Below are 17,263 nucleotides of genomic sequence, written 5' to 3'. Positions count from 1 at the left end.
TTTCAATTCAGATTTTACTCCTGACGTTGAATGGATGGCTTCACTTGAATGACTCTTCTCCTACACATATTCCTTAATTGCTCTTGTTATAATCTTATGAAATGCATAAGTGCTTTTGTGGAAAAAAGAGATCTTTCTTTTGGAAATCTTGCCAGCCTTCTCTTGTATTTCTCTCTTTTGAACTTCAGTTATTTTTTAGAGATGGTGACATTGTTCATGTTGTCATCCAAAATCCGGGAGGAAAGTTCTATAACTCCTTGTGGTGTTAGAAAGTAGCATTCCATTATTCTTCATGATACCTAGTAGGCAACTTAACAAATCAAGCTTGCACTCCCAGATTTCAAATTCTATGCTTAAACAGTTAAAATATATGTATGAATACATCAATACACATATTCATTATTTTCAAAAACCTTGTTAATACATACCAATGTCCCTCTGGGCATGTGCAGTTGCACCTGAGGTGGCTGTACTTCTTCCTCCTTTCTATTTCTCCTTCAACTTCATCACAGTGACTGTTGCCTTACCTTCAGCTGTTTTTCCCCAGTTTGGCAAATTTCTGTTGCCTGTTAGGCCGTGACACACAACTTTCTGTCTTAGTGCACTCTAATCTAAACCAATATATGTGAAATCTGAGGAAGAAGACTTGCACCTGATGGATGCAAAGACAAAAGTAGTCTGTTATGACTCCTGTGCTTCCGTGAACCAGGATTGTTGTGAGGGGGGAAAAAAGGCTGTTGGCACACCAAGTGAAGTAAACATGGGAAGTTTTAGGACTAATACCCATTGATTCCTTTTGCTGAACTAATTTATTAATCCTTAAACTAATATATTGATCTCTTTTGCTAAATCATCCTGCATCGATGTTTTGTACTAGAATGGCATTTCGTAGGAATTGAAAATGCTTGAAATCGATGTTGTTCAGCTGCCTGAAGAAGTGATCTCTGCTGTGTGCATTATGACCTCTGCTTTTACGTCACCCACTCTCTTCCATTTCCTCCCAGTCAATCTTGTTGTTTCAAATTCAGAAAGAATTTTGTGTGCATGTGTATAGGAAGTATGTTAGAAGTCTTAAAGTTACAACTGACCATATTTTAAAACAAATCCAAACAACTCTATATAGTGTCCTTTTTCTGCTGCTTTGCTTCTTGCTATGTTGTGATCTGCAGTAGATGTAAGAGAAAGGAGTCTCAAAAGAATTACATTGAAGACATAAACCTACTTTATCTTATTTAATGCATTGAAATTTTTACTCAGTATTTTAGGGGAGGAATGCATTTATATTTAGAGCTTACAGATTTTTCTCAACTTCATTCCTGTTTTTATTCCTAAGAAGTTATAAATGCATTATATGTTGCACTATTATATATTGCATTTGTAATTTCTTAGGAACAAAAATAATAAATATTTTGGTCCATATAGGAACTTAGTTTTCCCTTGAGTTTAGCTTTATTTATACTGTGGAATAATTCAGTCTTGCTATCCTTATTTGAACAACTGTGTCTACTGGTATGAATGCCTAGTTATAGAAGGCCAGAAGCAAGAGAATAATTGCTTAATGTACTATTGTGTTTTTCAAATAGGACTAAAAGGTCTTGCAAAATTGTCTGAGGAGGTTCTTTTCATGTATCAAACTAATTAAAATTTTTTTGTACACTTTAATTTTAGGTTTATGGAATTGTATATATTTTGGGCTGAAATCTCAGAATTGAGGGGCATAAATGTATAAAGAATTTTTTTTTTTTAAAAAAAAAAAAAGCTTTGGAAATGTGTATAAATATCTACATATGGTTGAAATAGCTTGTTTGACGTGCCGTTGATTTATTATACAAGACATAATTCTGTAAAACATCAGGATATTTGTTATCTGAATGAAAAATCTGAAAATTGTTTTTAAAAATCAATGATTTTTCTCTTCAATGTAATGTTGAAACATGGAACTTGAGAAAGGGGTATCATTCTGCTTCTTTGCCTTCAAAAAACTCTTTAAACTCAAGAATAGTAATTTTTCTTATATTCTTGTTGAACAAAATTAGTGTTTTTTTTTTGTCTTCTACTGTGGAAGTGAACTTTCTCTTAATGTTGAAATAGCCATTGCTTGTATTTATTTGTAAAATGTTAATAGTCTATTAGCTGTAGATCTTGAAGTTGAGAAAATATGCAATCACAATCTGACAGAACCTTCAAGGAATACTCATCTTCAAAATGAAACAACAAAAGAAGCTCTGCTAAAATATTTTGGGATTCTTGAAGAAAGTAAGGTGTATTAAACTTCCAGCAGTTCAATTTGTGGTGATCATTGAATTGCATCCCTATGCTGAAGAATTTCATGAGTTGTAGAACTCCTTAAAATCACTTTCTAAGGTGTTGTAATTTATATTTTTTCATTTGAGTAATTCCTGAACTTTAGGAATTCAGGACATAAGTAGAGTTATTAAAAAAAACCCTATCACTTGACCACACTCAAAATTCACTTTAATTCATAACCTTATGAAGATTTTATGAACATTCAAACAAAATGGTGGCAAAACTCTTTGTTTGTTTTAGTAAGGTTTGCATTTATTTTCCATGGGATTATTGCTGTCTGTATTGTTCTTAAGCACACGTTTCTTTTCATTTTGATCTCATGAACTCAGCAAAACTGCTTATGACTTGGTTTTCTTATTTTATACCATGCTATAGGGTTGTAATAGATGAAGCTGAATACTCAGGCTCTTTTAAATTTTAATACAACTTTCTTGCTTTATTACAATTACTGTTTCCCTGTCTGGGAACCATTTTTTTATGATTTCAAAAATTATGTTTTAAAAATGGGACTTATTTTAATATTATTGGTTAGGTTATTTTTGTGCTGCTTGTAATTAGGCAGAGGCAAAATTACAGAACATAATGGGAAATCAGCAGCAGACAGTATGCCGGGGTTGAAAACCTATTGAAAGACATTTCTATAGATGTATGGATTTTGAAGCTGGAAACTGATCAGGAATTGAAAATAAAACTCTGTTCTCCCTCCATAATCCAACTGAGTGCTGGATGACTGACTGGCATTGCAGTGATGCCCTTCCAATATCTGTGTTCTGCGGTTTTTTGAGCCTATGCTGGGACTGAAAGTAAGCTCTTCCACCACACAGTGACTGAAAGCTGCCAATGATTTTACTGCTAATATGCAATAAAAAAGCCCCAGACTGCTGTGGATCAGTACTTTCAGTGCAGGTTGTAGTGTTCTACTTCCTGAAAAGTGTTATCCATTAACTCACATACTTTGACAGCTGTGGCTAAGATATTTGAAAGAAATATCCTACTTCAAACATTTTTCTTACAGTTAAGATGTACTTTTACTTTAATTCTCAAATCTTGTTTTGTTATACTTATGAGTATCAGTCAGCCTTTCCTGTTTTAGTACTGATCATATACTTTTGAAAGTTCTTTAAAATACCATCGTATAATGGTGATGCATTGATTTTACAGTGAGATCTTCATTATTGTGTTTATTTCCAGTTTCTGTCTACTGCAAAAAGTGAAGCATTAAAAGAAGAAAATCCGATTATTTGACATCCAAGATAATTTTCTACCTGCACACTCTTTTCATCCTTTTTTCCCTCCTTGCCCCCTGGGTCATTTGAAATGTAAACTAGAGTTACTGAGAAGGGTTAGGAACTGGAAGTGAAGAATAACATTGTTCAAGAAAATTGACTCTGAAATAATTGGAAGCCCTAATAGATCTTCTCCCTGTTGTATTCCATGGTAGACACTATTGTGAGTTGCGTCTTGGTATAATATTTCTTAAAAATCAATGGTAAGATCATTCTTTGTTTTTGGACAGCTTCTGAAGGGCATGACATGAAAGTATGGCAGTGAGATGACTTTGAACCTTTCCATTTCAGTGGTGGGTTTTTATTCTGTGGGGTTCACCAAAAAAGGATAAATTAATCTGAGTTCTGCTCTAATTTAAGCTTCCAATGGACCTGAGAGGTTATTTTTGTCAGGAAGACTTTCTAACATTTAGGGACAGCCGTGCTCCACCTTTCTTTTTTTCCCAGCTGATAGCAATGAGGTTATTAGCTTTATTTATATTCATTTTATACCAAATTCTGAATGAGACAAGACCTTTAGACCAACTTTTTTTAATGTACTAGTAGATATCATCCATGGTCTTTCACAAATATTCCTTTTGCTATTTTCTTCTACTTTGGTCTATTTAAAGGGGACAAAGGTAATTCCTTTTTCATTAACATTCAAATGTTTGGTTTTTTGTTTTTTTTTTTTTAATGTCCTTTGGCATCAGTGTAATTTGAGTCTACTGTTGGCTATTACCTAGGACATTGGGCTAAAGAATGGTGGTTTCAACAACTACTGGAATGAAGTTGTTGTCATTTACTGACAAACTTTTCAGAAATTCACTTCCTATTTAAATAGCAAGGTTTAAAACTAAGTCTGCTAGTAATTTTTTGAGAACCAGCAATTTTGTTTTCTAACGGGCAGAATCTCAAAGTCCTAGCTTGTTGTGGAAGGGCACAGTGAACTGAATGAAGTGGTTTGCTTTCCACATAATCCCTGCTCATTTCTTTTAAAATTATATGGCTGCATCTTGAGATATGTTATGAAGTTTCTACTTGTCATGGATCATTTTGCCTGTATGAGTCTTTGAGTCTGACTCAATAGCATCTGCTGTGGAAGTGCACGTTTAGCAGAGGTGTGATTGAATTCTTCTATACAGTAATCACTGTTCCCCATTGACGTTCACTGATGCTTACTGAACATTTCTGGATAGCAAACAGCAGATGACAACACAGCGAGGCAGCGGTGGTGCCTTTCAGCAGTGGCAACAGCCACTGAGGCTCATCTCCACTGGTACAGACCTCTATGAGTGAGGCATGCAGGCTCTCATTCATTGGTGGCTTAAATGCATAGCTGAAATGGTGGTGACTGAACTGAAACATGGTGTTTTGTAGCTGAGAACTTGCTCATAGTGTTGTTGTACTCTTTGTATCTATTGTAGTTTCCACGGAGATAAATAGGAAGTGTTACTTTCAGAGTGACCTCCTATAATTCTGTTGTCATCATGTTGCTTGTGACAGAGATACGCATCTGCTTTATTCACAGACATAAAGCTTTTGGAATTTTTATTTATTTATTTTTGAGAATATTCTGCTTTCTTCTGAATAGACTTTGAAATTCAGGAAAACAGAAGTAAATTCTTTTGGGTAACCGCTCCTGAATTCTTTGAAGGGAAGTAATTGCAAGTGTGTCGTATATTAATATATGTTAAACCCAAGAAGTTAGTTAATGTAGCATGCTTCAAATAACAACACACAGCTTGTTTGTAATTTCACCTTGTATGCTGTGAATCTCTTAAATTAGTTGATGATGCACGGTGACTGTTTCATAGTCTGTACAGTGTTGTATTTCTGAATTTTGATTATTTTTTGCCTTTTAAAAATACTAATTTACTTACTGTACCACTCACTTGAATTGCATCAATGAAGCAGATCTAGAAGTAATTTCCAAAGCAGCATTATGTTGCTGTTTCTATTTGATAGCTGAAAGGGGAGCTCATTTTTGTTGGAAGCTAATCGAAGACTGAGGTTTGAGGTCATAGATTTTGGCAACTCTTATTCTACTATTCTCCTCCTATGTGTTTAGTATATTAAATAAGTATTCACTTCCTCTCTTCTAAAATAAATCTTTGTATTTTTACAGCCTTGTGGAAGAAAACCATCTTTTTCCAGTTCTTTTCCAAGTCATCTCGGTAAGAATTTTTATGTATACGTACACTAATAGGTATATATCATATCTCCAATCATGTCAAAATAGCAAGCTAAATAAGGAATATTTGTAAGCTGTTGATAGTGAACAGTCTATTAATTCAAAGAATCTACTAAACGTAAGCATGTATGTGGTTCTCGCTGGCTATTTGTATAAAGCCTTTCTTTCATACAGTAAAAATCCCATTTTTTTTGTTTTCTATCCAAATAAAATTCTGAAAAATGGAATGAGCTTTATTCTTAAATAAAGCTATGTATTTTCAACCCGAGCAACTAACAATGAGCAACTTGTGTTTTATTTAGTAGAATCAAACCAGAGTTTGGTTACGATAAGGCAAACTACGGCTGTTCTCTTTTAGAATTTCTTCCAGTATCAAGTGTTGATGATATGATTTTCATAGTAACATACTGGATTTCTATCCAAAACCAGAACGCACTGCTTATGATAAGTGATCAGGAAAAAATTGATGATGTTTTTGCACCTCTGAAATGTGGCAAAACTATTCTATTAAGAAAAAGGAAATCTGTGGGATAGTTTAGAAGCTGGGTCCTGTGCTATAGTTTCCTCACTGATAATTTCCAGACTCTTGTTTATTTTTTCAAGCCTGTTTGCTCATGAACCTGTCAGGTAAATGTTCTGTAGTGTAAGCCTGTTCCTGATGAATACAAAATGTGAATGATGTATGCAGTGCACGTGAATTATTCTTCCTATTGCATCATTTTTAAAATTCAGCCATATTCAGGGTAGAAGGTGTTCATAAACGTGATTCTGAACCAAATTTGAATTTCCATTTTTAGCTTTAAACATTTCAGTTTTCTCTTTTCCTTTGCAGTGATTTTTTTTTAATTACATGTCATCTTAAATCTGATGACTCCTTTTTTTATTTAACATAACTTCTTGGGCAATGACATATATGAGATTTTGTATACGTACATGTACGAATCTGAGCTCTTCTGATGAGCATTCAGAACAAAAGCAACTCTTCAGTGTTTCATAAATAGACTTAACCTGAGATAAGTACTGCTTATAGGTAACAACAAGGGAGGAACACAGTAAAATATGAAACTTCACTTAGTGTTGGTATCATGAGGATTAACTGCCGAAAAAGTACATGTATACTTATGTTTTTTGGGAGGGTTCATGTGAGGATGTGTTGAATAGAAATTTAGGTGATTTCTAGAAATTCTACTGGATTTTAAAAATTCTTCTCCAACCTGTTCTTTGTAACCACAATGAGTTAGCAAGCCCATCATTATAGGTTTCTGAAATCGTTTTCATGGTTGTATGGGTGAAAGGAGCTGCGTATCGTTTGCTTTTCAGTGCTAGTCCATAATCTAGTTTTTTCTTAGGTTTATACTTCTATTTGTTTCATCAACTAGGGTACATCAGTAATGTTGAGGTTTCTTTTGTTGTTCAGGTTCTTATCAAATTCTAGGTACTATTCATTTTAAATTATACTTTCTACTCAGTGCACTTTGTATGTACGCTCTCAGTAAATAAAGTATAGCTATCCACTATCAAGTTCAGAAGTATCACTTTTTTCATAATTTTCTATGCAGAAACCAAATGTCCAGTGTGTTTTCCCTGTATCATGAAGTGCAGTTCACATTACTACTGACGATGCAACTGACCTTGCAGTGACTCTTCTAGGATGTGAAAGGAAATAGGATGGGCTCTGAATTGCAAAGTGTCTGTAGGTGCACTCTGTGTTTCTGGGCTGTGTGGTATCTTTACTCCAGCTCACAGAGCAGCACAAACATGGTGGCTTGCAGACACAATTCACAGGAAGTATGTTTTAGCATGACTGCCTCTCACTGTTCATTGATGTCGAGTTGCCCTACTACATACTGCTTATCCTGGATTGTGATTTAACACCTAAGACTGAGTTCTGACAATTTCTCATCCTGTAGCAGGTATCTGGACCAATTCACTCTCAAAACTCCTCTTAATTGCACCAAGTGTACCAAATTACACCAAAGTTCATGCCCTTTGCCTCTTCATGCCTCTGTAAATGTTACAGTTGCAAAAAAAGCAATCTCCAGCACTCATTAATCATTTTAATTACATTTAGTAAATGTAGATTGATAGTGTTCTTTGTCAGTGTGTGAAAGACCTGTTTACAGCTCTTTGTTGCAAAACTTCAGAGGGGAATTTCACATTGCACCTGAATGCAAAATAATTTTATCGGCGCCCTCGTTCTAGATCCCAGCACTAGCTGTTGTGTTGATTAGGAGTATTTCTACAAAGCAATATGAAGGTATGGCTGCAGTATGGGTGAGCATTTGTCTTGCTGTCATGTCTAATGCAGTCGTTGAAGGTGTAGTGATGTGTATTGGTGTAAGTATTCATATCCACAGAAAGGAAGATGGATTAACAGTAAGCAGGAGTGTATTCAGAACAGTATGGGACTGAAAAACATACGGAAATTTGGCAGTGTAATGTGCATAATTTAAATGGTGCAAACTCCCCTTAGTAACAAGATTAAAAATAGAAGCAAATTGTGCAATGACGTAAATGATACCAAAAGCTGGACTGATGCAAGATATAAATAGAAAATACTAGTGTTGATTAAATCGATGGGATTGCAGCAGAAGTTGCTGTGGAATATATGTTATACTTTCTTATTACCTTTTTCTGCTGTACCCTTAGTATTCCACTTCTGATACTTTCTGTTTCACTGTGTCAAACCTGTGATCATCTGAAATATTAGTATATTATACACAAAATATTATTTTTGAATATCAATGTACTGTTACATGGAGCTGGTTGATAAAATTGGAAATGCTCTTCTGTCAAATTTGTAGCTTATGTGTGTTTATATTTTAGGCTGCTAGCCTAAAAGTAGCTGAAACTAAAGTTGACATCAATATTATTTTCTGTGCTATATTGCTTTTCTGAGTGGATCTTATCTGCTGAACTTTTCACACATCATAAATGTTATATAGCTTTTCTTTAGGGCTATCTGAATCTAAGCTGTTGCCTAAAAAAGAAATTCTGTCTAGCTGGTGAAATGCTATTTTTCTGCTGATAAGTTAAAAAGCTGAAGGAAATGGTGCTTGTGATTGGAAGCTCAGTGGTATCCTCTTCTTAAAGCCTAATAGTCCATTCTCTGCTCATGCTACTAAAATTTCCTGTGTATTAACATGCCAGCATCTCACAGACTTCAGCTTCTGTTGTCAAAAGATGATTTTTTTTTTTTCCAAGTCCTGTACTTTAAAGGTCAGTGATACCATGAAAAATGTGACAATTTGGATTTAAGGGCTCTTCCTTTTAATGCAAATTACTTGCTACTAAGATTGGAAGTAACTGCACTTCTAAATGGTATTTTATTATTAAATACCATTATGAAGGTTATGCCTTTGGTATCAAAAACTTCAGCAGTACATGATACTAGCAGGTCCATATTTTGATCAGGAATTTGCTTTCTACATTTTTTTTTTTTTTTTTTGGAAATAATTAAACCTGTGCTCAAACACAAAAAAAATGCTTCAAAGCCATTGTTATTCTGACAGATGATGATCCTCTTGGAAGGTGTACTTAGCTCTCTTTTCTGTAATCTCAATTTAAAATTGAGTTCGTTATTCCAAAGAAGGGAGCGTGAGCTAGGCATGATAATAGGAAAAAATATGTTAAAGTTAGCTGGATATATTCATACTTCAAACAAAAGAGCCCAGTTTTATTTGGGTAACACCTTTTCAAGAAAGCAAATCATATTGTGGTGGACTTGTCTGAATAAGGATATATGTAGCACATCTGCTGTAAATGAACTTCAGGCTGACGTTCTTTAAACTGTGTGCTTGTGAGGAATGACTGATAGTGGTGCTATAACGCATCTGTGGACAGGTTGCTCCAGTTTGCAGTCATACGCAGTAATTTAGCTTCAGCCTCCTATGAAAAACCAAACCTGAATGGTTAGGCAGCATCCACTTTAAAGAACAGGAAATGGCACTTATTTTATTAGCTTTTTTTCAGGTATTCCTGTTTCTGGTTGTGCATTCAATGCTGTACAAGAAATTGTGAAATTCGGTGGCTCATTCTGGTGTAGTTTCTCTGTTTGTTTCTGCTTGTATGGAATATCTGCATTTATAAGGCATCTGAAGTGAGATTCTAAGAGTGATTTTTGAGGTTTCTAGTGACAAGTAGTGTTTTTGCATGCGGATAAGCAATAAAAAGGTCAGTAAGTTTTCCTTTGTATAGGCATTTGGCTGTTAACATTAGCAAGAGCAAGATTTTTGGCTTCTAAGTATAATTGTAACTGATGATAGACTATCAATATGTTTACTATAACCAAGAAGCTTAAGACTTCTCTATGCTGCAGTGTGTAGCAACAATTCAGAAAGGCACTCCCACCTCACTTTGGACTAGCAGTTTACAGCAGCCATGTGGCTGCAGCAATAGGGGGCTAAGAAGATAAGAAGCTTTCTCCTGCAGCTTAACCAAATACTTGGGTGTTTTGCTGCCTCAGGTCCCATAGCTGGTTCCAAGTAGAGGATATCTTCACAAATGGTACATGGGCATCCTCCTGTACATGCTAAGACCAATATGGTTTGAGGAAACATCATGCAGAGATGAGCTACAGTGCCAGAAGTGGTCGTAATGTGTTGTGATGGCTGGGGACCACGTGGCAACAATGTGCTGCTCCATGTGAGAGCTGCTTTATGCATCTCCTAGGGAAAGTATGCCACTTGTTTTGTGTTCTTTTTATGCAGATCGTGAGCTTGGAATAGTGAAAGAAATATTGTATAGATAAAACTTGTGTGCATACAAGTTTGAAAACTTGCTAAAAGATTCCTCTTATAAGATGCTAGGTTTAAACAGACATGGGATTACTTCCTTTCTCTATGTGACCTTGAAAGAATTATTGTTGGGATTTGTTTCTATTTTTCCAAGTGATAAGAACTGATTTTCATCTGTTCTGGTAGAGATGCTTGAGTCAAATACTTTTCACTGATTTTAACTCTTCTTCTAAGATTAGAGGTCAGAACAGTAGTAGTTAAATGTGCCTTTGTGATAAATGACAAAACTTGACGAGAAACTGATTTTCAGGGGATTTACCAAATTATCTGATTAGTGGGAAGAATAGGCTTGTTTGGCAGATTTCTGAGAGTTTAGAGAATTGCTTCCTGTTCCCATTGCTGACACTTTTTTTTTTTTTTTTTTTCCTGGTGCTTGGGCAAATTATATAAACCTTCTTTTCCAGTCAGTGTGCTTCTGTCCTTTGTGTGTCAGCTAAGGACATTTACTCTTAGGAAAACTATCAGAACTTGGTGCTCGTTCTGAAACTAGGGCTGTTAAGGTGCCAGCAGGACCTTGTAAGGTTATGTATGAAGGCAAGGGCTGCTCTGAAAGTAATGCCTCCTATTTTACTATGTTGGCCCATGATGTCAGAAGCAAGTGTTGTTGGGGTGGCAGTAGGGGTTGAACCTTCGCACCAATCTTCCGTTGCATTTTGTTACCATGTAATAGCTGGCAGCAGAGGGGCAGTCTGACAAGTGGCATCTGGCATGGAACTACATCTGAAGCAAAGGAGTGGGATTGAATTCTTCCGTGTGGAAAAATGGCACCCATTGATGCTTGCTGAGCATTTATAGAGACCCTACAGTGGATGTGTGCACAGATGGGTGGTGTGTTTCAGCAGTGGTGACAAGCCATGTTCCAGGCAGATATGCATTTCTATCACGCTGTAGGGGTGACTAGATGTGGTGTCACCTTTACAAGCTGGAGTGAAGATGTCAGTCCTTGCAGTGACAACATGTGCATTCCCATTGAAGAAGTAGTTCAAGGCACAGCCCTCAGAGGGTGATGTGCACTGTTTTTTTGGGATGGTAAAGGTGCAGTCCTTTTGGATTTCCTGGAATCTAAATGAACCACCAGCTCTGACTGCTGTATCACAGTGCTGACTAAGTTGAAGGTTTGAACTTCTGTAGTCAGACCAGAGAAGAAGAGAACCTTTCTCTTGTAACATGATAACAGCAGGGCCCATACCAGTTTGAAGACTACAGAGCACAATGCAATCTTGTCTGTGCTGTCCTTCCACACCCACTGTCTATTCCAATTTTGATGCCTTCTGACATCCATCTGTCTGGGCCAATAAAAGATGAATTGTGTGGCAGCCTCAATGCTGCTACTGCATCTGTAAAACAGTGAGTTATTTCCATTGGCGCAGATTTTCTGTGTGTGACATGCAAGCTCTTGTTCATTGATGGTGCAAATCCACAACTAATGGTGGTAACTGTTGAAGAATAGAGTTTTGTAGCTGAGGACTTTCTCAAACAGTGATATTGTGCTCTTTGTACCTGTTGTAGTTTCCATGAAAAAATTAGGAAGCATTACTTTCAGAGCGACCTCGTTGTATCACTGGAATGTAGTGCTGATTAACTAATTAGACATTGGAAAGTATTCAGACTTTGTTATGAAAAGTACTGTACAAATTCTAAACAAAAGTGAACATTCTATGTTTTACTGTACATCTGAATAGATGTAATTCTGTAGGATTGCTGGTGGAGGAGGGGAAATACATGATGGGAAGCAGAGTTGTCTTTAAATCACTCAATATTACAGACTGATGTTGTGAATAATAAAATGGATTTTATAAAGGAAAAGATGTTACTAACGGATGTTCTTCTGTCACTTTTTCTTATTGGGAAATATGTTTGTAGCTATCCCTCCTGCTGGAGGAGGGAATAAAGCTACTTACAAAATCACCTGAAACTTCACTTCTGAGGGGGAGGGGGTTGGAAATCATACAGTGCCCTGGGTTGAAAAGGACCACAATGTTCATGGAGTTTCAATCCCCTGCTATGTGCAGGGTCCCCAACCACCAGACCAGGCTGCCCAGAGCCACATCCAGCCTGGCCTTGAAAGAGTCCACAGCATTTCTGATAGCATTATGTTATTTTATGAGAAGGGAGTTCAAGTATTTTCATTTAAAAAAAAAAATAAAAAATTGCTTTCTATTGCTAGGCACTAATATTTTAGTGTTTATGCTTAGACAACTTTTTTATTTTATGTTCAGTGCTAGGCAGTCTAAGAAAACTCATGTATAAACAATATTCATAAGTGTTTCCAGGTAGTTTTTCCTTATCTTGTTCTGGTACAACAATGTTTTTATGGATAATAAATGTGAACATATAAATACCTCTTCCTTGGAATTGTGCTGCTGTAGTGATCATGTTGCTCACTGTTTTTTTGTGAAATGGTTATGTGTTGGTTTGGCTGTGCCTTTAGGGTGCTACAAAATGATAATATGTTGTTCTTGAATAGGCTGTTCAAATAGACTTACTTTTGGATTCAAGGTGAGCTAGTATTTACTGTATCCTGATTAGTGCACTTGAAAGTTAGAGGTGTCACAAGTCTCTGCTTTGGATGGGGGTGCTCCCTATTTTTGTGTGCCAGTTGTAAAGATGAACAAGTCTGTTTCCAGAAGCAGTAGCTATGATGAAGAAAGAATCAAGCCTAATTAGCATAATTAAGGGCAGATCAAATTCAATCTTTTGAGTCTGTAATCATGTGAGTAAATAATTGGTGTGAGAGTAACATGATTGATTAAATGATTTGTGTGTTCTCAATTGAGACTTCATGATCCATCAAACTGGAAAATGTAGAGCAGGCTGCTAATTCATTTGATGTTTTTCACTGCACACAGCTCTACAAAATGGTTTTTGCTCTGCAGCAGTAGGTTGGCTATTGGAATTCAGGTGCTGCCATTACCTTCCTTCTTTGTAGCCCAGAAATTAAGTTTTCTGGTGTGAGGGTTGTTGTTTTTTGTGTAGTTGTTTTTTTTTCCAGTGATCTCTGTCATGTAAGTTTTACATCTCTGAACCTCGAATTGCTAATTAGTTTATAAGTTTATACATAAATATAGTGAATTTTTCCCATATGTTTTGTTTCATGCTGTCCTTGATAGGGGAAAGAAATGAACGTGGTTACTGGTAATGGTCTTTACAGGGTCCAATTCACTGTATTTAAACAGATAAAACCATGATGTTCTGGTAGGTACTTCCACTAGCTTAGACCAAGTTGGCAACGTGCTTAAGGAATCAAAGCATCTTATCATAGGTTTTCAGGTTTACTTGTGGTTGTGGTTGGTATTTTTGTTACTTCCCTCCCCAGCCCCCCTGCTAAACACTCCTGTCAGGTTCAAGGAACAAATTCAAACTTATAAGCACTATTTCTTTTTTCTGAAATACCAACCTTTTCTTCTCTAGGCCTGTAGAATTTCTGTGTTTTTAGACTTGCTGAGTGCTGGTAAATGGTGTCTGTTTTTCTGATAGACATCCTTGGTATTGTGTGGTGTTCTGTAGCTGAGAACTTGTGCAATAACACTATTTGATAGAACTCTTTGCTGTTGTTTCCATGGAAATAAATAGGCATTACTTTTGGAGTGACCTACATGCATAACAGATGAGGATGTGTGCAGTTTGTGTGCATGTCATTTTCTCACATAACTTTGTTTCTTGCTGTCTTATTAACATGTTCCATTTTTAATATATAAATGTCTTCACATTTTGTAGTAAAAAAGCTTCTTAACTTCTATATATAGCTTGAAGTTTGACTCTTTCCAATAGGTGTTGCTGTTGATTCCTAGTATACCATGCCTTCATTTGCTTGATCTAGTTTAATTCAGCAAATAACTGTGGATTTTCATATTCAGGAGAATAATCTCCAGTGTATACATCTCATCAAAGCTAAAATGCTTTTGTAATGATCCATAATGAATTATTTTCCTTGTGTTTGTTGTGTTTGTGAGACATTGATAGAGAAACCCCATATGTTGAGTTCTCCCTGAGGTTAGAAGGAAAGGTTGATTCTTGAAGTGCAGTAGGTATTAAGGCAGTCCTATAAATGGGCTATGGGGAAGCAATAAAATGTGAAAGTGAATGAAAACAAGCCTACTTATGTGTAAACTAATTCCTATCTTTACAGGCTTTTCACTTTTTGGAGAATTAAGGTACATAGAACATCTGAAATAAGTACTAAGGAAGACAAGCATGTTTAGAAGAAAAATAGGCACAAAAAGAAAAATGAAGGGGTAATTAACTTAATAATAGGTAGTTGTTTAAACTAACATGTTAAGTACTTTCATAGTTCTCCTCTGCAGTTCAGATATCCTTTAAAAACCTGTGATTTCCTCATGTTATGCTTGAATCAATCCATCAGTAGTTAAAAAGATTTTTTTTATAAAATTTAAAGTAGTACATTATTTTTTTTTAACCTTAAAGGGAATTTTTATTTCTTTTAGGTATTGTTTTGTTTCTGTTTGTAGCCTTGTATTATATTTTGTACAACTTCATGTTATATGAGTTTATATAGCAAGTTCCACTGTCTAGACTATTCCAGGAAAATCTATTACTGTTTGCCTGCTTCAGACTGAAAGGAGGTTCTGACCTTTTGGTGGGCACTTAGTTTGTAATTTTGTTTTGATCATCAGATTGGCTTCTTAGCTTTGGGAACTGAAAGCAGAAGTGTACTGAGCTATGTTTCTTGATGGAGGACGGCAGCAGCAGTGAGGGGGCAGGACTGTTTGCCACTGGAGACTGCCCCAGGACTTGAACAGGCACACAACTGGTGTGCAGTCTCTTATCTCTGTTTTTCTCCAAATTGCAAATGTTTAAAGTCTTAAAAAGTTTTCAGTGCGAAGTTTCCAGATGCTTCAACAGTTTTGTATTTGGTCTTTTTTTTATCTTGTAATCATAAAGCTCTTTAGTATTCGCGTACTCTTTCATCACAGTCTGTTGCAGCTTTTTAAAATAGAAGTGTTGTGCATAACCTTCAGGATATCATATCTTTGTAATTAAAATCCTCACAGGTTTTTTTGACACTTGCTTGCAGTTTAATTTTCAGAGCAACCCTGAAACCTCTACGTGTCCTGAAGCGCTGAGCAGCGTCTGCTTGTTGGCACTGCTGACTCTACATAGGTGGTGATGTAGGGCTGTTATCAATCGAGAATGAGATGCTGTGGTTAGGAAACAAAAAAATCTAAACAACACTTTGTGCTGGGGTAATCCATCTGTGAATTTCAGATTTCCTGCCTCAGAGAGGTTACAAAGGAACTGCAAAAATTGCAGAAAAGAAATGCGGGTGATCAAAAGTCTGGACAGGCCACTGTAGACAAAATTATTCTTCAGTAGACTTTGATCTGGAAAGGTGATGACTGAGGGGGAAGTATGATAGCACGTAGTCATGAGAGGCTTGTAGAGGTGAATAGGGAACTGTATTCCTGCTCACTGTATCGTCTGATGTAAGAACTGTATTATAAGAACTAAAGGAAACTTGTAGTTGGTATCTTAAAAAATGACAAAAGCAGACACAGCTTCCTGTAGGGTGATAGTTCAGCTATGAACTCAGGGTGCATGAATTCTCCAGAAGGATAGACAAGTTCATGGAAGAAAATTCCATTGGGATCTATTTCCATTCAAAAGATCTGCTTCTGGATTAAAGTCCTTGGGCTGTGAATTCCTGGAAGCTGGAGAGTGTCCTGTGTACCTGGTTTGTGCTGTAGGACTGCTATTGCCAAAGTGCTGTAGACAGGTTGTTGGGCTAAGCAGGCTTCTAGTATGTGTGGGAACCTTTTAGTATGTTAAGCTTTCAGCTATTAACTATGGAAGGTTGTCTTCCCATTCCTTCTTCTGTGTGAAACTGGATTATTTTTAATGACTTAAACTGATTGACTTATTTTCTGAAGGAACAGTATTTCTTTGATAAAATAGCAGATTAAAAGTAAACAGTGCTAATTTTGATTTACAAGGGTAATTTTCCGTCTGTGCTGATTATTTGATTGGATTCAAATGTGTTGATGTTAATGACTACATGAATTACATTCAGATCAACAGTCACTCTGAGAATTGACAAACAAGTTTTGTCATAAAGTTTCTGTTCAAGTTTCTCACTTCTACTGGCACATAGAGTATTTAATAATGAGCTTTTTTTTTTTCAGTCATTTAAATCCAGCAGGGCTTACGTGTGAGCATTGACATAAGTGGATGAAGATTCATCTTCAATTTTATAAATCTCAAATTCTCATCTGCTTTCTAAAACCATTCTCTGAACTCAAAAGCCATTTATTACTCGAATGTTTTAAAATGGAAGCAGTTCCACACTTTCAATCATTCTTGCTGCATTCTGTATTTCCCGATTTCTTTTTACTTTGGTCACCTCTCTCCCCTTCAAGACATGAATATTCTTCAGCATTTACAATTGTAGAATCACTTGAGTTGGAAGGGACCCTTATGGGTCATTTAGTCCAACTGCCCTGCAATGAACAGGGACACCTACAGTTACATCAGGTGCTCAGAGCCTGGTCCAATCTGACCTTGGATGTCTTCAGGGATGGGACTTCCACCAATTCTCTGGGCAGCCGGTGCATCACCACCCTTACTGTAAAAAAAAAATATATATATATATATTTATCTACATATATATATACAGTAAAATCTCCCCTTTTAGTTTTCTGGTTTTCTCCTGCCTTTTAATTCAAATGATGCCACAAAAGTAGTTA

General features: G+C 36.2%; 1 protein-coding gene across 6 annotated transcripts in view; it reads left to right on the top strand.

Moving 5' to 3' along the window:
* The window catches only part of ULK4 (unc-51 like kinase 4), a 212,399-nt gene that overhangs the window by 87,426 nt on the left and 107,710 nt on the right, over positions 1-17,263 (top strand). For 3 of the 6 annotated variants that reach the window (XR_008209227.1, XM_052694278.1, XM_052694277.1), the window contains exon 31: positions 5,701-5,749. Coding sequence is in view for 5 of the 6 variants with exons in the window: in XM_052694278.1 (XP_052550238.1) it covers positions 5,701-5,749 (49 nt within the window). In the remaining variant the exon portion in view is untranslated. Of the gene's footprint in view, positions 1-5,700; positions 5,750-9,738; positions 9,938-10,231; positions 10,536-16,702; positions 17,128-17,263 lie in introns of those variants that run through there. The other 3 variants (XM_052694280.1, XM_052694281.1, XM_052694279.1) reach the window with 3 other exon arrangements.

The sequence above is a fragment of the Tympanuchus pallidicinctus genome, unplaced genomic scaffold, assembly GCF_026119805.1.
Source record: "Tympanuchus pallidicinctus isolate F22 unplaced genomic scaffold, pur_lepc_1.0 scaffold3, whole genome shotgun sequence".
NCBI classification, from domain to species: Eukaryota; Metazoa; Chordata; class Aves; order Galliformes; family Phasianidae; genus Tympanuchus; species Tympanuchus pallidicinctus.
The sequence above is the reverse complement of the archived record's forward strand: the minus strand, read 5'-3'. Positions and strand labels throughout refer to the sequence as shown.